At 37.3% G+C, this 23,137-nt stretch overlaps 1 protein-coding gene across 1 annotated transcript in view; it reads left to right on the top strand.

Annotated features, from left to right (window-relative positions):
• Window positions 1-23,137, top strand: part of LOC135074710 (3-hydroxyisobutyrate dehydrogenase, mitochondrial) — a 39,289-nt gene that overhangs the window by 7,096 nt on the left and 9,056 nt on the right. Inside the window, exon 2 of the mRNA XM_063969077.1 lies at window positions 12,973-13,155. Coding sequence (XP_063825147.1) covers window positions 12,973-13,155 — 183 coding nt within the window. The remainder of the gene's footprint in view (window positions 1-12,972; window positions 13,156-23,137) is intronic.

Raw genomic sequence — 23,137 nt, 5'->3', positions numbered from 1 at the left:
GTAGGTCGATCGCTCGTCCCCGTAGAAATGCCCTTATGATCGTGGATCGCTCTAATGAAAATTCGCCCGAAGTGACACACATTGCGAACTGTGACGTAGTTCAGACCTACGTATATCTTGGAGCTCTCATCTCAAATAATGGCGGCTGCGTAGATGAAGTAAAACGTCGTATGGCCATAACCAGAACTGCGATGGAGAAGTTAAGGAAGTTATGGAGGAATCGCAACATTACCAAAGCCACCAAAGTTAGACTTGTGCGAGCGCTTGTATTCCCCATCTTTCTTTACGCAGCAGAGACATGGACAGTACGCGACTTGGAAAAGAGGAAGATAGATGCCCTAGAGATGTGGTGCTGGAGAAAGATGCTCGGGATATCATGGACAGAGTTCCGTACCAATGTGTCCATACTCCAGGAGCTCGGTGTCACTCAGCGTTTATCAACCGTAGTACAGTCGCGCATACTGCAATACTTCGGACATGTCTCGAGGCGGGATGACAACTCCATAGAACGACTGGTCGTCCAGGGCAAAGTCGAAGGAACCCGATCGCGTGGCAGGTCACCAATGCGCTGGACTGACCAAGTGAAAGCAGCAGTAGGAGACGGCTTATGTGACTGCACCAGAAAGTCTGCCAATAGAGAGAGATGGAGGGAGATCGTGCGGAGAGTTGTATCCGCCTCTACAACCGATGTAAACAACGCCTCAACGTGACCACGACCGCTCTGCCAAGAGCGTAACGACTAAGAAGAAGAAGTAGAGGCGTTGGCTGAAAGTGGGCGTGTCTAATTATTCTTTTTTTTTACTAATTTGGTCTACGTGGACTTTGGTTTGCTTCGTCCTTCAAACAGTTTCTGTCCGAGTCCATATCGATTTCTTTTCCAAATTCACCCAATTTCGTTAGCAATATAGGCGAAAAATAAAGCAAATAGTTTGTAGTACTTGTGCCTTTATAGAATTAGTCTAAAAGGTAAAAATACTAAGTAGTAGGTTAATTTCAGAAGAATACCAACCTGCTGTAATTTTTGTGACAGAACTGCATTACTACACCTTTAAGGAATAATCTTTTAACACCTTTAACTCGGACGATCAAAAGGAACGTTAATTTTAATTATCAAGTAATTACTTAAAATAAATGACGACAGATTCTTGCTCATTAAAGAGATACCTACACAACCATTGTATCTCTTTTGAGTGTTCATTAGAAGTAATTCAATTTGGGAACATTTCTTGCGTATGACACAGTATTAAAGTAATATGAGTAATATGAAATGAAACTCTGTCGCTTAAATGTGGAATACAAGAACTTGATGAAGAAGGCTCACAGAAATTTTAATATTTACGTAATTTTTTACATTGTAAAAAATATGATAATGAAGATTTCTTTCAGCTTAAATGCTATTAAATGATTCTTGTCGTAAATCATTATAAATAACCATCACAAATGTTTTTCTTCTAATTTTTTAACAAAAGCCCCCATGGAAAGCGAAAGCTTCTGTTAAATGACAAAAAATAAATAATTCTAAGGATACATAGTGATGTATCCTAAGTTTTTAGATTTTAGTGAAAATGTAGTTTAATTTATTAAAAACTAGGTTACCTATATCTTAAACATATTATTAGTGGAGCCAAAAACCAGATTTTAACTAAATATAGTCTCACGAAAAAGAACCATCTGCACCTCTTTACTTTACGATAGTATCGCACGAGTGAACCCAGATTAAACGGGTGCCGAAATGATTTAATTTTGATGTACGAAGTAAGTTAAATACGGTAGGAATTACACTTTCATTTCGACTAGGTAGGTATCTACCTTTTTCATAAGACGAACGTTTGATATTAATATCGAATGATTGCCGCACTTGGAAATCTTTAGGCGAGAGTGGTCAAAGGCTTGGCTGGATGAAATGATGATTTGAACATTATTTGGAAGACTTTAGTAAATATAGGAGAGTAGTAGTTTATTGCTGATAAATACACCAAAATTGTCAGTAAAGGTTGTTTTTGAGTGTATAGCTTGGGATTGCTAAGAGTCACAACAATGTGAAAAAGTATGTTATAAGGATTTTTCTACTTGCAACAAACAAACCTACAAACCTGCACAGTGTCAGCACAAAACTCCGCCATAAGAGTGGCGTTGTCAGTCGCCTTCATTAAATCTTCCTGCGTGCAGTTGTTTGGGCACGTAGGGCACGACGTCATGTGCTTCGTCGACTGGGAAACAAAACCCAATAGAACATTTAAAAACTCTTAGAAGTAAATCTTTTCTTCCATACTGTTCACTAAGTAATTGGATTGTCAAGTAAAGTCCTAAGACTAGATAATCAAGACTATAATGAAATTGTAATCTCCAGTCAGAACTCAGAACTATTGAACTATTTTCAAGGCTGATTGATCTAATAAGATTATGAAGTTCGACTAACTTAAAACTAGATTTAAGATCTAATCGAACTTTGAATAGCATTAAAGGAATGTTTTCTTTGAGTAAAATTTTCTATCTACAGTATTAAGAGTAGGTAGGTACTTCCCCTTCAGGTGGCATTACAAAATTCCACCATGTATGTATTTTAACGGAAGACTAAACTTGTCATTTTGACATACTTTCCATACTGAAACTGTCAATTAGCCAAACTTATTCTTCAGTTAAGCTAACAATTGAAAAATCAACCCCAATTAAAATGAAAAATAATTAATTACTGGGTTATCTGGGACGATATTCACCTGACTTTTTATCAGTCACCTGATATACTCAATGCTACAAATAACGCAATCTTATCACCGTAATTACATTATAACGTGATTTTGGTTCGCATTATGTGTGAGTTAAATAAGCCTTTTATCTTATCCTCGTGTCTGTTTGAGTAATTATATCGTATGTAGTAAATTAAATACGTTTATAACTATAATAAACAATTAAATATTTCAAGTGCGTCTAATAAAACGGAATGTAAACCTATAAGTCGTTCGTTCGTTCGTCGTTCGTTCGTTTCAGCCAAATAATGGCCACTGCTGGACAAAGGCCTGCCCCAAGGTTTTCCACGATGAACGGTCCTGCGCTGCCCGCATCCAGGCTCTTCCCGCGACCTTTACCAGATCGTCGGTCCACCTAGTAGGAGGCCTGACCACGCTGCGTCTTCCAGTCCGTTTATTCGTTACTGCTAACCTATACGAGTATGTATCTCTACTCTAGGTTGGCTTTTGTGTAGTCAACATCAATTACTTAGTTCGTGACATCCAAAAGTGACCAAAAAGTTGATAACTCAAGCTTATTCTAATTGTAAAAAAAGACGTGTTGCGAACTTTCTAGCTACTTTGGGTGTCACGAATTATTTGATGCTGATTTTACCTATTAGGTGTAGGATTACTACTTGATAGATACTAGATATTTTCTAGTAGAGGTGTAAAGAGAAATTGTGCACTCGTGCGAAGCCACAAAGCTGGTATGTAGGTACTTAGGGCTGTAAGGAAATACCCTAGGACATGATATACCATGTCTCAGCTAGAATCTAGACCACACCACAAGCATGCGAACTAGAGCCAACCAGGATGTGTTAGGATTTAACAGAATCTGTATATTTATTTAAGAATACAATCACTAAATTACGAATTCTAAGGCGTGGGTTGCACCATCTTAATTAAACTCTGACACAGATCAAAATTCTGTCAAAATACAAAAACACCGGTTATCGTTCTAGTTACGGTCAAAGTTAGGTGGTGCAACTCAGCGTAAGTGTTAATTACTACATTAATTAAAATGCTATCACAAAACAATATCAGCTGTTGTCATGCAGTATGTTGATAACATTTTAGCATTTATTGCATTATACAGACGAGAATATAGAGCAGGAAGATTTTTTAAGGTCATAAAACATGCTCTACGAGCTTATCGACGAGGTAGAGTCACTTATCTTGTGGTAGCGACAGTGTTTTGTTATTAATAAGTTTAACACCATAATAACTTTACCCGATATTAAATAAGGTTACCTAAAATAATATGCTCTTACTTATTATGACATTATTACCGAATAGGTATAGTCACTTGTTTTGGCCACATTGTATTTTTTTATTTCAATAACGCTGAATTGCACCAACTTTAATAATAACAAAATTTTGTGTGGAGTTTGACAGATTCTTGACGTTTGTTACAGTCAAAGTAAGATGGTGCAACTTAGCCTAAGCCTAGGCGCAGACCATCGATTTTTCGTTGGCCGATAGTTTAGTCGGGCAGTTGATCAGTATGGGCATGTATGGGAGTGTGCACATTACGCCGATTCGATTTGGCCGATTCTTCAAACAAATTAAAATCGGGCACAACTATCGGCTAAGTAAAAATCGGTGGTCTCATCTGATACCAAAGAAAAAACAATAATCCGAATATAAAAACACGGATATTCTAAAATACTGAAGATCGAGATCGAAAGTAGAATCACAAAGCGACGACCGTAGTCCGCGTATATTTAAACGCTCTAATTCTGCGATGGGCGTGGCTATTTCGTAACTCAACGACCGACATTGACCTAGCGGAGCTGCGTGCGCGCACGTTTACTGATAACAACTGACACTTATTGGAAATGTGCCCCGTCAGTATGGGTTTCGGTATGGTCGTTCTACAGGTGATCTTCTCGTGTATGCCACACACCTATGGAGCGAGGCCATTGAGAAACATGGAGAAGCTCTTGCCGTTTCATTGGACGTATCAAAGGCATTTGACAGAGTCTGGCACGGCAGCCTACTAAACAAGCTTCCATCTTTTGGAATCCCTGTTGGCTTCTGCAAATGGATCTCCGATTTTCTTGAGGGACGATCAATAAGAGTAGTTCTTGAGGGCTACACTTCTAGTCAACAACCTATTGACGCTGGCGTCCCTCAGGGTTCGGTGCTGTCTGCAACACTATTCCTACTGCACATCAATGACCTGCTCAAACCCGGTACCTTTGGGTACGCAGATGACACGACAGTGACAGCCAAATATATATCCAACGCAAAAGCCGACAGGCGTGAGGTCGAGTCTTGTCGTGAGTCCCTAATTGAACGCTTAAATTTGGCCCTTCAGGATGTCTCTGATTGGGGCGATGCCAACCTGGTCCAATTTAACGCGTCAAAAACACAGGCATGTCTGTTCTCCGCCAAACGAAGTCCATTTCTTATGGCTCCAACATTCCGAGGTGTGCCTGTCAAAATCACCGAGCGACTGCAACTCTTGGGCATTGAAATGTCCAGCAAGCTGAACTTTGGCGAGTACATCGAATCCATAGCGAAAACTGCTGCCAAAAAGCTTGGTATCCTCTCGAGGGCAAGGCAGTACTTCTCCAAGTAGCAAAGGCTGCAGCTTTATAAAGCACAGATCCGACCTTGCATGGAATACTGCTGCCACCTCTGGGACGGCTCTGCCAAGAAACATTTGGCTGCTTTGGATTCGGTGGAAAGGCGTGCCAGAAGACTTATCGACAGCCCTACCCTTGTTGAAGCGGCGCTCCAGGAACTTGACCATCGCCGTAAGGTAGCATCCCTATCGGTTTTCTACAGGCTACACTTCGGAGAATGTGCGAAAGAATTACATGAATTAATTCCACCAGCCCCCTTCCATCATCGGGGAACCAGACGTAGGTTAGCGTACCATCCCTATATTGTTGACATTCCACCAGCTCGCACTAAGCGTTTCGATGACTCTTTTATAATGCGAACAGCTAGGGACTGGAATTCGTTGCCTGCTGCTGTCTTTCCCGAAAACTATAATCCGGGCCTTTTCAAGGCGAGAGTGAATACGCACTTACAGGGCAGATATGTACCATCCTAGACCGCATCCCACTTAGCATCAGGTGCGATTGTGGTCAAATACCTGCCTTGTTATGCATAAAAAAAAAATAAGTTGTTATTATCGATTGGAATTATCAGTAATAGCTTCAGTACGACTTTTTCCTACGTTTCATCGCTACCTATGTGAAGCGAAAGCGATCACAAAAATGAAACTTTTTCTAAAGTAGTGTTCCTTCGCATTTCGTCTCATCTACATCTAAATTAGATTGGTTTGGGAGTTATGAGAATGTCATTAGTTGAAGCGTTTATCATCATTCTCATACCACTATGCACTGGCTAACTGGCATTCTAAACAACTATTATTACTGACGGGATTGCTACCATGTACCTTAATTTTGAGTTTCCATGAAAGTTTAAAACAATATTCTAAACAACGTGATAATACGAGTAGTCTCTAAATTCTTCTTAAGTACGTGTTGGCGTAAAACAATACATTATATACCTAATAGACGGACTAAGCTAGAAGAAGACGGAGAAGCTTTAATTACTACAAATAGATAAATAGAAAACCTACATCAGGGATCACACAACTTAAAGATACCTAGTTAGGTACATAGGTACTTCACTTAGGTACAAAGTAAGTAATGTTACGTCTTTTAAAATTCGCAATCCACCTGTATCGATGAAAAATCGTATTTTAAAGCAGCACTCCACTGCGTTGAATATTCAAGAAAAATCGACGGAGCCATTTAATGTAACATTTACGTAGATTTAAAATTAAAATCCATTCAATTCGTCCAAAGATTATGTTAAATTATGCAGATGGACCTGAGTGAAACATTTTAAGGTTTGAAAAATACCTGGAAGCGCTGGGGACGAAAATTTTCAATTAAAACTGCGGTGAAAATTCCCGATGATAGGTAAACCTTTTTGGCACCTTTATCCGCTCGGTACTTCGCGTTTTAATCTGATTTTAGGATAAAAGCGTTTTCAAATAATTTAGTTTTGAGCTAGATGTGTTTCATTCGTTCGTTCGTTTCAGCCAAATGACGTCCACTGTGGAAAAAGGCCTCCCCCAAGGTTTTCCACAATGAACGGTCCTTCGCTGCCCGCATTCAGGCTCTATCCACTAGATGTGTTACCTAGCTGAAATATACGCCCGTATTCACAAACATATTTAACTATGAGGTCTCACAGTGCGCGCGGACGCACAGGGTCACACACAAATCAATCACAATGCTGTGCGTTCGATTTTCTGTTTCACTTATGCAAGCATCGTTTGTGAATACGGGTGTTAGAATGCAGACAGTTTATGTGGTAAAAGTGTAAATTGAATGATGATCATAAACAGATACACACTTTAAAGATCATAGACAGGTACATTTTTTTGTGTGTAAGTAAACAAAATAAAATAGCAATGAACAAAACAACACCGTAAAACATAAGTAAACGATGTCCACTGAACTCTATTAGAACACTTTCAAATTCAAATTCAAATTCATTTATTCACAGAAATACACGTCCATTAGATGTTTGTAAATAATCAATTTCGTTACAGTGTACCTTGCCATGACTGGCATGTGAAAGTTAATTAGGAGAACATGTCAAAATATTAATAATCTTATGAAAAGTCATTTGATAAAATCATAACAATGTCAACAATCCAATTATACTAATCATTACAATTAAATGTCAATTACATAAAATAACACACAACCAATATTAATACATAAAATTTCACAATTATTTAATTCTAAAAAAACTCATTTACAGAGTAGAAACATTTATCGAGCAGCCACTTGTGCAATACATTTCTAAATTCAGGCATAGAAGCTCCCTGTATATAAGCTGGCAGTTTATTGAAAACTCTTATAGCCATACAAAATACATTTCTTTTATATAACGTTAAATTAATTTTGGGCAAATACAATCTGTTCTTGTGGCGAGTAGTCTTTTCTAATACCTGTTCATGCGTCTTAAAATTATCAGGATGTTTTTTTACAAATAGGCATAATTCCTTGATATATAAACATGGCAATGGCAATATTTTTAATTTTTTGAAGAGTGGCTTACAACTATCTCTATAGCCTGCCCCACACATCGCACGCATGCATTTTTTTTGTATTTTAAATACTTTTTCGGAATCAACAGAGTTCCCCCAGAGAATAATTCCATAATTTAGTATAGAGGAGACATAACCGTAATATGCCGACATCATTGCTTCATTGTTTGAAACGTATTTTAATCTTTTTAATACAAATACAAATCTGTCTAGTTTATTGCACACATTATCGATATGTGGTTTCCATGTGCAGTGTTTGTCGAGAATTACACCTAGAAATTTAGTTGTTTCGACCTCATTGATAGATTTATTTTGATAATGGATATTTAATTTAATGTCTCTCGATTGAGTTGTCTTAAAATGTATCCTATTTGTTTTGTCAATGTTTATTTTCATATTATTACTATCTAACCATGTCATCAATGTTTTTATTGTGTTGTTTATTTCAGTTTCAAGATCATAAGTTTTATCTGCTTTAATTAATATTGTCGTGTCGTCAGCATAAAGTAAACATTTGTGTCGTATTGTGTCGGGAAGATCATTAATGTACAATAAAAATAATATTGGACCCAAAATGCTTCCTTGGGGGACTCCAGTATCATTTATCACACAGTCAGAGAAAAAATCCTTTTTATAAAAATTCTGTAATCTATTTATTTTAGTACATTGCATTCGGCCACTGAGATAACTTGTGAACCAGTCATTTGCAATACCACGAATTCCATAACTGTGCAATTTATTTAATAGTTTTGTGTGGTTTACAAAGTCAAACGCTTTACTCAAGTCTAGGAAAATTGCCACTAAGGGAACCCCGTCGTTGATACTCTCGGTGACATATTTCATCAAATTAAAGCAGGCAAGTGTTGTTGAGAAACCTTTTCGAAATCCGAATTGTTCGTTTTTTAAGATTTTTTCTCTGGTTATATAATTATACAGCCTTTCAAACATCGCCTTCTCAAAAACCTTCGAAATAACCGGTATGAGTGTTATTGGTCGATAGTTGTTTAAATCAGATCTATCGCCTTTTTTGAAAATTGGATTTATAATACTGCGTTTAAGTTGCTTTGGGAATAAACCTTGTTCAAAAGACATGTTGATTAGGTAACTAAGTGGGCTACTAATAAGTTGTGCCACTCCTTTCAATATATCGGTCCGTATACCATCGTATCCAAATGACTTACTGTTTTTAAGCGATCCTATAATTCTAATAATTTCGTGTGTATCGGTGGGTGTAACGTAAAAGCTGTTGTGACCGCGTTTACTATTATGTAAGTTAGATGAACCATTCGTGCTGTTATTCAACGGTGGTTTATTAGTCAGTTCAATAAAATATTCATTAAAGACTTGGCATAAGTCATTTGGATTCGTAAAGATTTTATTGTCTTTCTTAATTTTTTCTAAGTTTTCTCTAGGAAGATTGTTGTTGGTATTATCTTTTATCACCTGCCATGCTGCTCTACATTTATTGACGCTTTTATTAATGTAATGGCTATTAACCAATTTTTGAGCTTTGTTTAAACATGATCGTAATAATCTATTGTAATTTTTATATCTAATTCTGTTATCGTATCTGTTATTGGACGAGTTTATGTATGCTAGATATAGATTCCTTTTTTTATGACAAGATTTTCTAATACCTTTTGTTATCCACGGAAGCCCGACTTTTCTATTAGAGTATTTTTTCCGTATGAATGGAAAACAAAGATCATAGAATAGTAAAAATAAATCGTGAAACTCTTTGAAGGCCTCGTCTAAATTATCCTTCATATAAACATCTGAAAATGTCAAAGCTTTTATGCATTCCCTAAATTTAAAAATATTATGTTTTGAATAATCTCTATGATCCTCGTACCAATATGGAATATCGTTTGCTGCTTTGCATTTGGTTTTAAATGAAAGAGTCTGTGCAGTTTCATGATCTGACAATGCCAAATAATGGATATTTCCCTCTGCATTTTTTATATTACATGCTATTAGATCTAGGCATGCTAGTCTTCTAGTGGCTAAATTAATATTAAGGTACATGTTGTGGTTTTTTAGAATTGAACTTAATTCTTCTGAGTATTTGTTAGCTTTTAACATATCTATATTCCAATCACCACAAATAACAATTTTCTTATTACTATTTTTCTTAACGATGCTGTGTAGTAACATTGTGAGCTTATCATAGAATACGTTAACATTTCCAAAATTAGGTACCCTATATATGCATATTATAATAAGTTTTAAGTTAATTATTTCGATACCACAGCATTCAAATGATGACTGGGATGCTAGATCCTTTGTTATTTGTAGTTCTTTAAAGTCTGTTATATTTTTCTTTATTAGGATGCACGTGCCCCCTCTCTTCTTGTTGGTTCGACAATAGGTAGCTGCTAATTTGAAGTCCCTGAATTGTATATTGCTTTCATGACCTTTTTTCAAGAAGGTTTCACTCAGGCATATTGCTTGCACGTTCAAATTCTTTTTTTGTTGTAACTCTTGTAATGCCATTTCTATTAAGTCTCTTTTTTTGAGTACCGATGCGATGTTCTGATGCATAATTACAAAATCATGTATTTGTTTCGTCTCGAAAAAACATTTTTTCTGAGACCTTGTCAATATCCTTTTTATTATGGCATAATATGTCGTTTATCAGTTGATTCAAATCCGTAAATATTGTTGACATTCCATAGTTGTTTACTTGGCCTGATCGGTGATAAAACATGCTATGGTCATAGTTAAGGTTTAAGTTGGAGTCCAATATGTAGGCATATTCATGCATGAGGTTATCTAGATGAAGCAAATTGTTGAAGTTTTCAATCCTCCAGTTTAGCATGTTTGCGTAAGGATGGTATTCAAAAGTTGGGAGACATATAATTATGTTAGTGTGAGAAATTTCCTTAAGTGTTTCTCTTATGTAGAATACGAGGTCGATGTTATTATGTGTTCGCTTAAAATCATCCTTTCCAATCATTATAAGACAAAAGTCATCCATAGTGAAGGTTTTCAGTTTTTCATTAATTCCGTTGAGTAGTAGTTTTATTCCGCATCGGGGTCTGATATAATGGCACACTTCAAAGTTTTCCAACTGGTCCCTTGCAATTGAGTGTATTTTATTGGTATTATTAGCGCTTAGTATACATATTTTGTTCGATCGGTTTATTTTCGGCTTTGTATTTTGTAATCCACTACACACATCACGTTGCGTTACTTTGTTTGGGGTAGGGGTAGCTGCTGCACTATGTAGCCCTCTGGATGTCTCTCTTCGGGTTGGTGTAGTGGACGGTGGAGAGGAAGTCTTCATATTTCTTGTAACTGGAGAACCATTATTGTTATTTAGGCTTTTCCTGTTTCTTTTACTATTACTGGCTTTTAATGGCGTCGTGGCTTTGCATAGTTCTTTTAGTTGTTTAACTTGCATATGGCAGCCATCAATTTCTTTTTTCAGACATGTATTCTCCTCTATTAAGTTGATAACCTCGTTTTCAGTTATTTCCAATTTTTCTTTCAGTTCAAGAATAGTTCTCTCCATTTCTTGCATCTTCTCATAATTAGGGTTACTTAAATCAGGACAGCTTCTTGCTGATTTTAAGTTGGTGGCTGACGTACAAGTTGAGTTAAAAGTGTCATCATCAGTCAGCGAGCTGTCAAATGAACTTTCAGGAGGTAAGTTTGTCCTATGCTGAATGCGGAAGGTTACATTGTCATGTGATGGTGATTGTTTTGGGCTCCTCTCAACATTTCCGCAGCATGTATCACATTTAAACCTTTTTTTACTCTCTGTTGTCATAAGATAAAAAAGTTTCTCGCTAATACTAGTACAGTCCAAGTGGTAACGACTATGGCAAGAAGCACACACCAAAAAATCTCGTCGAAGAATATCTTTTTTGCACTTTTCGCACGTATCTGCCATCCTGTGTTATTTTTATTTTATACTAATTCAAGTTCAATATCCGTAGAACGCGCCCTCTAGCGTCGAGTAGTGTTACTAGCCAGTAATGTTTTTTCATTAAACAACTGGTTTGTTTCTTACAAACTTGGATCTTAAATGTTCATGTCAAGTTCAATGAAGAAATAAATTGTCTTGAAATAATTTACAAAAATTTGCACACGGTGTGGATTCGATCTCCCGACTCCGAACTTAGCACGGCGCCGCAAACAGATACGCCATCAAGTCCGTTATATGATACTGTGAAATTATCAGTCCGTTGTTCTTTACCAATAATCGTTTACTGGCACGTAGTTCAAATTGGAGTTAATTTTCGATACACCTTCACTGTTTACACTTATTCAGTTTTTCTTGATTATTATAGTTTATTGATTTAAATTTAACTTTGTTGAGTAGTCAAATAGTGTTTTTGTCATTGTTTTTGCACTATTTTGCACACTTGATGTTTTTGTTTCACATACAGTATTTTCGTCCCAAACACAAATAACACTTTTATAGTTTTCGTTACAAACACTGTCACTGAATATTTGGCCAATGTTTCACACGTTTTTCACATTTTTTTGTCAAAATGATAACTTTAAACATTTTTAAATTATAAAAGTTCACGGAGCTTATGTTTACTCTGGCAGTGGCGCCATCTGTCTGCTTACTTTAAACCAGCTTCGGTATTTCTTCGGCATAAACGTGTCATGTTAAAATTCTCACATGCATGAAGAAAGTTCTTTTACTGGAGCACAATTTTGTTTTCACACACGAACATAATAAAACTTATTATTTTAATCAAGTAGAAAACAAAACACACACTAAACTGACAGTTCATAATTTATCCAACAAGCGCAATGACGTTTTTCAAATTTAGAACTACCTACGCCGCTGAATATTCGCTAGATCTTTTTTTTAAATCCGATACCACAGGCTGAGGTTTGTATTCTGTGGCTAAGGTCATAAATTCATACAGCCTAATTTTTTCGTGCAAAGGATTCAAGTAAATGATTTTCATCACATTTAAAAATATTAAAAAATAAAATCTTTGCGCGCCAAATTGGTGCGTATTATAATCTGTATTACAGAATATCGTCGTATCAGTACAGACTGATAGCCTTACATTGTGGAAAAGTTATAATACTCAAGGACTCAAGTTTGTAAATGAAGCAAATAATTAAAATTATAATTTTCTGTAACTCAATAGATTTAGTATCGATTAAAAATTGTTTTATTTTCTCCAGGGCTTCACAGTACGCGGCTACGACCCGTCAAAAGAGGCGTTGTCGGCGGCGGCCAAGACCGGCGTGAGCGGCGCCGACTCCATCGCCAAGGCGGTAGATGGCGCCGACGTCGTGGTCTCCATCCTGCCCAGCAACAAAGTCGTGCTCGACGCTTACCTGGGCAAAGATGGCGTGGTTGCTCACGTGAGTATTTATCATCATCATCATCATCATCATTTTAGCAACAGGACAGCCATGCCAGATTTGGCCAAACTACAAGTGCTAGGAGTCTCAAATTTCGCATGGGGGTTCCTTTTAGAACGTAGGTAGGCTAGGTAGGCTCACTAAGAACGAATGAGGGTTTTCGCGAATGAAAGATCCGCTAGATGGCGGGACGTGGATGTGGGGTCTGACTGCTGCGTGATTGGTGGATTTTGACATATCTGTCAATGTCATGTCAAAAATAACCAATCATGCAGCATTTGGACCTCGCGTCTACGTATGGATTTTTCATTCGCGAAAACCCCCATTTTACGAAACTCCACCCCTAAGGGGGTAAAACGGGATACACGCGTACGAAGTCGCGGGCGGCCGCTAGTTTAACATAAGTGTCGAAAACGTGTATCTAATATAAGTATGACATATCTTGTCTCCTACTGGTTGTTATGGGTACCTACAGCATAAGTGCTGCCTAAGGGTCGGTTACACACCAACGACTTTGCAACGACAAAAAGCGCTATTTCTTAAGATGACAAGCATTTTAAATAAGTGTAAGATAAACACGCTCGCATTCACAAACATTACTATGAGGTCTCACAGTGCGTGTGGACACAGTGTGACACATGTACCAATCACAGAGCTCTATTCAACGCTGTGCGTTTGATTTGCTGCTTCACTTAAGCAAGCATCGTTTGTGAATGAATACGGGTAATATTCAATGAAAACCTACCTAACACGAGCTTGTCTAAATTTTTTTCTTATAAAGATTAACACAGACATAAGATACTGGTAACAGAGAGAGATTTAAATATTTTTCCATGAAAATCGGGCTGTAGTTATCGATGAACGAATGATTGATTTAATTGTTATTTGAACTTGTCAATGGAAAAACGGTACTCATGACTGTATTGCCACAACAATCGCGACTGAAACGCAACTATAAGTCGCAATGTGTAGACGACCTTAGCCTACAATACACACTTGAACTTGACACTTGGGCAAACACCGAATATGTAAATGCTTATGTAAATGAGTAAATGACGGCGATATTTGCGTACCATTTAGAACAATGGTAAAAAGATTATAATTTGTTACTGAAATTAAATTACTCAAGATTTGAAGGTTAAATTATGAGTATTTGGAAGAAAGACTACCTGACTTCAAGTCAGGGCTTTGAATACCGTTAAAATTCAGGTATCGTTACCTTTGCCAAAAGACGATAACGTTAATAGCAAAGGTAACGTTATACCCGGTAACGATACTTTGCATGGCTTTTACCGTTAAGCTGACATACCGTTATCGATAATTTTACCGGTAAGTGATAATGTTACCATGGTCTGGTATTGGTAACGATACCAAATTACATACTAGAAGTATCGTTAAGTAACGTTATATTTTTATTCTATCTCTTTCTTTCAGATATTTGAGTCAGTGTTTACATTATAGATTCATGCTATTAGTTATTAGTGTCATCAATTAATAATTGGAATATTATGTACCTAGTTCCTAGATGGTGAAGTTTTTTTTAGCAAGCACATTGCGCGCATTATTAAAGAAAAAACCGGCCAAGTGCGTGTCGGACTCACGCACAAAGGGTTCCGTACCATTGATTTATGAAATTTAAATTATTATTTTTTAATTTAAGTTGTTTGTAAGAAAGATAACGCGGTAATAAGCGGTTTACGATTTACGAGGTATTAAAAAAAACTACTTACTAGATCTCGAACAAAACACTTTTCGTTGGTAGTTTTTATAGTAATGTAGGTACATCATATGTTTTTTTAGATTTTTCATTTTCTTACTTTAGAAGTTAGAGGGGGGGGGGGGACCAACTTTTTTCCACTTTGGAAGCGTCTGTCACGCAAACTATTTGTTTTAGAAAAAATGTATTTTAGAAACCTCGATATCATTTTTGAAGACCTATACATAGATACCTACCCCACACGTATGAGTTTGATGAAAAAAATATTTTTGAGTTTCAGTTCTAAGTATGGGGAGCCCCCAATATTTTTTTATTTTTGCATCAAAATCTTAATGCGGTTCACAGAATACATCTACTTACCAAGTTTCAACAGTATAGCTCTTATAGTTTCGGAAAAAATGGCTGTGACATACGGACGGACATACGGACGGACAGACGGACGGACGGACGGACAGACAGACAGACATGACGAATCTATAAGGGTTCCGTATTTTGCCATTTGGCTACGGAACCCTAAAAACGCATTATCTATAATTATCTATACTTATGATAAATCAGTAGAGAGGTCAATTCTGTACATGAAATATATTTTCAAAATAACTATCAGGCGGTGATTAATGATCTATACTGATGCCAAAAATGCAATCAGTAAAATTTTTGTCTATCTGTCTGTCTGTATGTTCCTTATAGAAACAAAAACTAGTCGACGGATTTTAACGAAATTTGGTACAATTATTCTTTGTACTCCTGGGCAGGTATACGATACTTAACAATTCCCACGGGAACGGGAAATAGCGGGAAAATTATTTTGTATGAAAATACTAAACCGCTTAAGTAAGACGCTTGAAATTTGGCATGTAGGTGTCTTAGTGAACTTAACCTTTAACTATAGTCGTGAAAAAATAATCACACTCCCATGGACGTCGGGTCTCACAGACCCCTATCTAAAATTCTTCATAATTTCATATCTGAACCAATTTGAATTTATCAAAGAGTTGATATATATCAAATAACTGTTAATAAAGGATCTAGTAGTAAATGTAATCAATTTTTAATCATTATTTAATTATTTTTTGGCAAATTTAAAAAACATAGTCATTTTTCAGTGTTAATTGACTTAGCATCACATATAGGCTCCTTAATTATAGTAGATTAATAATAAATCAAACTAATATTTTTTTCCTTGCTTATTAATAACCGTGTAACATAAAAACATAAACAGAATTTCTGAAAGACATAAAATAAAAATTTTGACAAGGGTTAAACTTACAAAAAATATAAACAGTGGCCTAGAACACTAAAGACAAATTATCTCTACAGACATGTGTCATCTTTCTTTGAGAGCTTTGATAGGCAAAATATGCACCATTCAGAATCGGAATCTGCAGCAATGGTACCTTCTAAGACATCTAAACTCAAAAGAAGGATTGTCTACAAGTAAAACCTTACTTCTGGAATGTTACTTAGATAGTTGGGCTAATAATATAGCTGATGTACTCAGATACTTTCTACCATTATGTATTCTTAAACTAAAACAATTTACAACATATTATAATGATATAATACTATAAAAAAATATAGTTAACAAGTCACATCCATACAAGTATGTTTGTATGGAAATTATAGTCATCGGGTCTCCCAGACCCCGATAAAATTTTGGATGGTTATTACTCACGTAATAAGTGCCGGAAGACGCGATTTTATGCCTCCTCGGTCCTAACACAGTTAAAACTGAAGCTACTGAGATGGTCGAGAGCAGCACGTGGCGGGAAGGTATTGAAACCGAGAAATTGAAAAGGGGGGTGGGCCTCTGAGACCCGACGTCCATAGTTAAAGGTTAAAGCTTAGTTACAACAGGATATTACAAAATTCCCACGGGAACGGGAATTAGCGGGATAATCATTTTGTATGAATAAATCTAAACCGCGTGATAGATGAATGGGGTAAAACGGAATCCACGCGTACGAAGTCGCGGGCGGCCGCTAGTTTACTTATAAATAAATCTTTAGAGAGGTCAATTCTGTACATGAAATATATTTTCAAAATAACTATCAGGGGGTGATAAGTGATCGATACTGATGCCAAAAATGCAATCAGTAAAATTTTTGTCTGTCTGTCTGTCCGTCTGTATGTTACTTATAGAAACAAAAACTACTCTACGGATTTTAACGAACTTGGTACAATTATTCTTCATACTCCTGGGCAGGTTATAGTATACTAAGGGATTCCCACGGGAATGGGAATTACCGGCAAAATCCTTTGTATGAAAAATCTAAACCGCTTATGTTAGACGCTTGGTCATGCAGGTATCTTAGAAAAGTTAAAGCTTACTTACAACAGGATATTGCAAAATTCCCACGGGAACGGGAGTTAGCGGGAAAAACATTTATTTTGTATGAAAAAATCTAAACCGCTTAAGATAGACTCTTGAAATTTGGCATGCAGGTATCTTAGTAAACTTAAAGCTTAGTTGCAACAGGATATTGCAAAATTCCCACGGGAACTGGAGTTAGCGAGAAAAAAATTGTATGAAAAAATCTAAACCGCTTAAGTTAGACGCTTGAAATTTGGCATGCAAGTATCTTAGTAAACTTCAAGCTTAGATACAACAGGATATTGCAAAATTCCCACGGAAACTGGAATTAGCGGGAAAATCCTTTTGTATGAAAAATATAAACTGCTTAAGTTAGACGCTTGGCATGCAGGTATCTTAGTATACTTAACGCTTATTTACGACAGGATATTGCAAAATTCCCACGGAAACGGGAGTTAGCGGGAAAAAAACATTTATATGAAAAAATCTAAACCGCGTAAGATAGAAATGAAAGGGGTAAAACGGATCCAGTCATTCCAGTCCTGAGGCAGTCGCTTTTTTGAGAAGGGGCGAAAGCAGGCAGCCTTGCCGGACGCCCGTATGCACCTCGATGTCTTCGGAGATGAGGCCGTCGTGAGTCACCGTAAAAGAATATTTCCTATAGATGGCCTTCAGTAGGTCGATGATTTTCGGCGGGACACCAAATGTCAGCGAGTCACGACCATAATATACTTGCCTACTTCAGCGTATCAAAGGCTTTTTCAAAGTCTTCAAAGTTTGATAGACTTCCCTTTGCCATTGTGATGCCTGCTCCAAAATGATATGCAAAGTATTGATCTTGTCGATCGGTGCACGAGCGATTCGGGCGGAAGCCGCCTGTTCCCTACGCAAAAGAGGTTGAACGGCCCCCGATAACCTCTCCAAGATAATCTTGCAGAAAACCTTTGACGGTATCGAGAGCAAAGTGATACCTTTCCAATTCCAGTGATACCTTTCTTTGGCACAGTAATCAAAAGTTAGTTCCGATTATGCGATGCTTCAATTGGGAAGCCTAGGCCTTATTTGTCACCTGAATTTTCGCCCCTATAAGGCGCGTTTTTTGAAGCTTCATGGTTTAAGTCATCCTGGTTTAAGGGCATCTACACATCTAATGGCTGAACGTTACGTGTGGCCTGGTATGAAGAAGGACTGTCGAAATCGGGCTCGTTCTTGCCTCAAGTGTCAACATAGCAAGGTTAGCAGACATACCCGCACACCTGTTGGTGACATTGATCTTCCTTCCGGCATATCCACGTTGATATTATTGGGCGTCTTCCACTTAGCAAAGGGTTCCAGTACTGTTTTACTGCCGTAGGCCTGGTCCATCAGCAACATAACGACCGAGGAAGTTGCTGAAACTCTTACTAGGGAATGGATGGCTCGTTTCGGTGTTCCATCTGTGGTAACAACTAGAGTTTGCAATATCGGATAGTTTTCAATTCCAGAACTGATTTCCGATATTGGGCACTCAACTCCGGAATTCCGGTTCTAGTTCCGGAAATGATTAGCGCCTCTCGACAAACATGTACACGTATGTGGCATCCACTTCAGAACCTTGCCCCATCGGTCGTCTGTCTGCGTACTATGTGCGCTGCCCATTGCCACTTTAGCTTGCTAATTCGACCGCTATACAGAAAGGGGTAAATGGGTATATGAGCCGACACTAGCCCATGTTAACGTGGGCATATAAATGATATGGTGAAGTCAGAAATTTGATGTCATCATTTTATCCGATTTGTATGAAAATTAAAATAATTAAAATGAAGATATCAATTTTCTCACTTCACCATACCATTTATGCCCATGTTAACATGGGCTAGTGTCAGCTCAATTATACAAATTTACCTAACACCCTGTATACTATGTCAGGTGACTTTAGTTCGTTTACGAATCTCCTCATTTCTGGTTCGATCTCGAAAAGAAACACTGAGCATAGCACTCTCCTTTGAGCTTATTATAAGGCCTACAGTGAGACGCCACGTTTCCGAACCGTATGTCATCACTACTAGTAACACACACTGATTGTAAACTTTCGTCTTTATGCACTGAGGTGTTTTGGTCGAAAATATATTATTATGACATAGTTTCCCGAAAGCTGCCCAGTCGAGTTCAATTCGATGTATTATTACATCTCCCTGCCTCACAGTCACAGCTCGCTGCAGAGGAATCGCTCTCGTGCTCAGCCAGGCTTAAAGACCTTATAGCCTGAACGCCAGGCATATTGGCAAGTTAGACTCTTCGGTCTTCTGTATAACCTGCCGTAGTGTATAGATGCGGTATACATATTGTAAATTTTTCGATGGCCGGCTTCTTCGAGAGGCTATAAGTCATCGGACCTACGCACAGAACTATTTGACTCAGATCCCAGATGGGTCTGTAATTCCTTAATAATAAGGCTTTTACCCCTTTCTTGAAGAAAAACACCACCAAACTTTTGTTCCATGCCTCTGGCATTATTCCCTGAATTAAGACGGAGTTATAGTCTCTGAAGGACTTTCAGTATCGGTTTATCACCCGCCGCATTCAAAAAGCTTCGAGGTTATTCCGTCATCACCCGGTGCCTTGTTGTTCTTTAGCTGTTTGAGAGCCATCCAATCTTGTATGGGCTGATTTCCGAGATATCTTCTTCTATTTTGTGGCGTCGAACCTTTGACCAGGCATAATATACTATATACTAGGTAGTAGTACAGGAGGGTGAAGAAGGGCAGCCATAGTAGATAACACAGAGTCATTCAGGAGAGTGCAAATAAGAGTTGCAGCAACCGTAATTAAGGATCGGCTGGGACGAACAAGGATAGGCGAATCCAATTTGCGAGGCTTGACAGGGATGCGTTGGTTAAGGTGGCCCTTTATAAAGCTTGGGAGCTTGCTGGTAACGAGCTATTGGACGTAGAGAGGGTTATTAATTATACGTACATTTTCTACTTTAGTCCAGTCATTATAGTAAGTTCACCTCGGAATTCGAGATAGGTACCCAGCTGTAAGTCTGTAAATACGTGTATATTGACACCCTAAAAGTTGTCTCAAAACCTACATATGGTAGGGTGTAAGCAACTATTCAATTTCAAGGTCAACGGTCACAAAAATCGGTATTTTGCGCGTTTTTTAGAAATATCTCATTTCCTATGGGTTTTTTGCTATTTGTATTTATTATCAATATTGTAGAATACTAAATTCTCTACAAATTTTGCTTCAAAAATTTTTTTATACGGTGAACCGTTTTCGAGATAGAGGGCGGAGAGCGCGCGGTCACTGCATCACTTCAGGTCAACTTAAGCGCTAATTCCCGTGGGAATTTCGGGAATTCCTTGTTGTAAATAAGCTTTAAGTTTACTAAGGTACCTACATGCCAAATTTCAAGCGTCTAACTTCCGTTAAGCGTTTAGATTTTTCATACAAAAGGATTTTCTCGCTAATTCCTGTTCCCGTGGGAATTCCTAAGTATACTATAACCTGCCCAGGTGTATGAAGAATAATTGTACCAAGTTTCGTTAAAATCCGTCGAGTAGTTTTTGTTTCTATAAGGAACATACAGACGGACAGACAGACAGACAAACATTTTACTGATTGCATTTTTGGCATCAGTATCGATCACTAATCACCCCCTGATAGTTATTTTGAAAATATATTTCATGTATAGAATTGACCTCTACAGATTTATTATAAGTACTAGCGGCCGCCCTCTATCTCGAAAACGGTTCACCGTATAAAAAAATTTTTTGAACAAAATTTGTAGAAAATTTAGTATTCTACAATATTGATTATAAATACAAATAGCAAAAAACCCATAGGAAATGAGATATTTCCAAAAAAAGCGCAAAAAAGCGATTTTTGTGACCTTTGACCTTAAAATTTAATAGTTGCTTACACCTAGGGTTTCTGATTTCTCGACCTATTTTTTTTCTCGAGTTTCGGGAATTCTCGAGGCCAAACTCTCGAGTTTTCTCGGGTCTCGAGTCTTTTAATTAAAATTGTTGAAATCGGTAGAAATTTGATAAAAACACAGGTTTTTTAAAATCTAATATACAAAAAAACAAAAACCCAACTACGTAAAAATGATCTGAAAAGATAGAAACAAGACAAAGTGTTCACAAATGAAGTCGGAGGTATCAATTACTATTTTTTTTTGTTGGTGATAAGCGGTGTGGTGACGGCAGAATAGAAACATTTGTCACCAACCCCTGCTCTTCCCGCGAAGGAGGCTCCATAGTCCAGCATTGGACTGTAAAGGGCTGTTGATGATGATGATGATAAGTGTTTGATGCCTCCGACTGCATTTGTGAACACTTTGTCTTGTTTCTATCATTTCAGATCATTTTTACCCAGTTGGGTTTTTTTTCAATAATATTTTTATTTTAATCTTTTAGTTAAAGAACATACATTTTGCAAGCTATTTAAAAACTCTTTATTTTGATACCCCACTCGATAGGTTTTCAGATATTTTTTTAATACCGCCTAGCGGCCATTTTAATATTTTCCAATTTTGATATACCCAGTGTCACTCTCACAGTTACAACAAATCTAACGATACCCCACATGCCATAGTTTGTTAAGTTTTACAATATGGCGTCTAGTAGTCGCCATATTGAATTTTTACTAACGTCATGTCTTTAGTGACACTTGCCGGACTAAGAGGAATCGATTGACGTGCGAATCATAAAAATCGACCCAGGAGTTTGGTCTCTATAGTGCTTCAAAAAACATACATACATAGGCTGTTAAACACATTACCACTCCTTTGCGTCACGCAGTCGGGTAAAAAATAAAAGACTAGACCAGTCTTAAAGCAACGATAACCTACTAAATAATTAAACACTTACTTTTGTCTAAGAAAATAGGCTTTCAAGGATATTATAGGTTCAAATTCGAAACTCGAGAATTCTCGAGCTCCGGTAATTTTTTTCTCGTCTCGAATGAAGCCAAATTTCTCGAGTTTTCTCGAGTTCGAGAAAGCTCGAGCAGAAACCCTACTTACACCCTACCATAATTATGTAGGTTTTGAGACAACTTTTAGGGTGCCAATATACAAGTATTTACAGACTTACAGCTGGGTATCTCGAATTCCGAGATTCTTACCTAATTTAAGCTTAAATGACTGGACTACTTTGTCTAAGATAAGCACGAGAACGATTTGTCCAAAACATATGAATGTGGTCATATTCAATGCAGGATTAAGTGCCCTTCAACCTTCATGAAGACCACTTTTCGATAGGGTAAGTGCTTCACTCGGTATAAGTGGAAAACCGAAAAAACGCCCCTTTCGGGGGCCCCCATCACTTAAGCACAAACACAACCCCGTCGAAGTCTAAAACCTAGGAGAGTCTTTATGGGCAACAAATGAAGCCATTAAAAACGTAATAATATCTTTTGTAGGAATTATTTCAGATTTGATTCATTTTTGTGTTTAACTCTACTGGCCTATTATTAGTAACTAGCGGCCGCCCGCGACTTCGTACGCGTGGCTCCCGTTTAACCCCCTTTAGCTATCTAACGCGGTTTAGATTTTTTCATACAAAAGTTTATTAAGAGTTTTTTTCAAACTTACTATGATTGTATACCTCTAAGTCTGAACTGAGTTACGAGCATTAGAAGTTGATAATTTTACATACTATATTTGCTTTCTTCGCTCAAGTTTTGTAAGAAATTGCAATAAAATAGTGACATTGTATGTGTAAACAAACAATACCATCCATTATAGGCTCCAGCCATCAGTGTGAAGCAGAATCAGCGCAATAAAAAAGACGCCAATTTCCGGCATTGTTTTTTCTTACAAAACTTGTGCGCAGAAAGCAAATCTAGTGTGTAAAATCATCAACTTCTAATGCTCGTAACTCAGTTCAGACTGAGTATAGAGGTAGGTATACATGTCATAGTAAGTTTGGTTTATTACACTATTTTGTAACCAAAAAACA

Source organism: Ostrinia nubilalis, chromosome 9 (genome assembly GCF_963855985.1).
Source record: "Ostrinia nubilalis chromosome 9, ilOstNubi1.1, whole genome shotgun sequence".
Taxonomy (NCBI): domain Eukaryota; kingdom Metazoa; phylum Arthropoda; class Insecta; order Lepidoptera; family Crambidae; genus Ostrinia; species Ostrinia nubilalis.
This window is presented reverse-complemented; position numbering and strand designations above follow the sequence as displayed.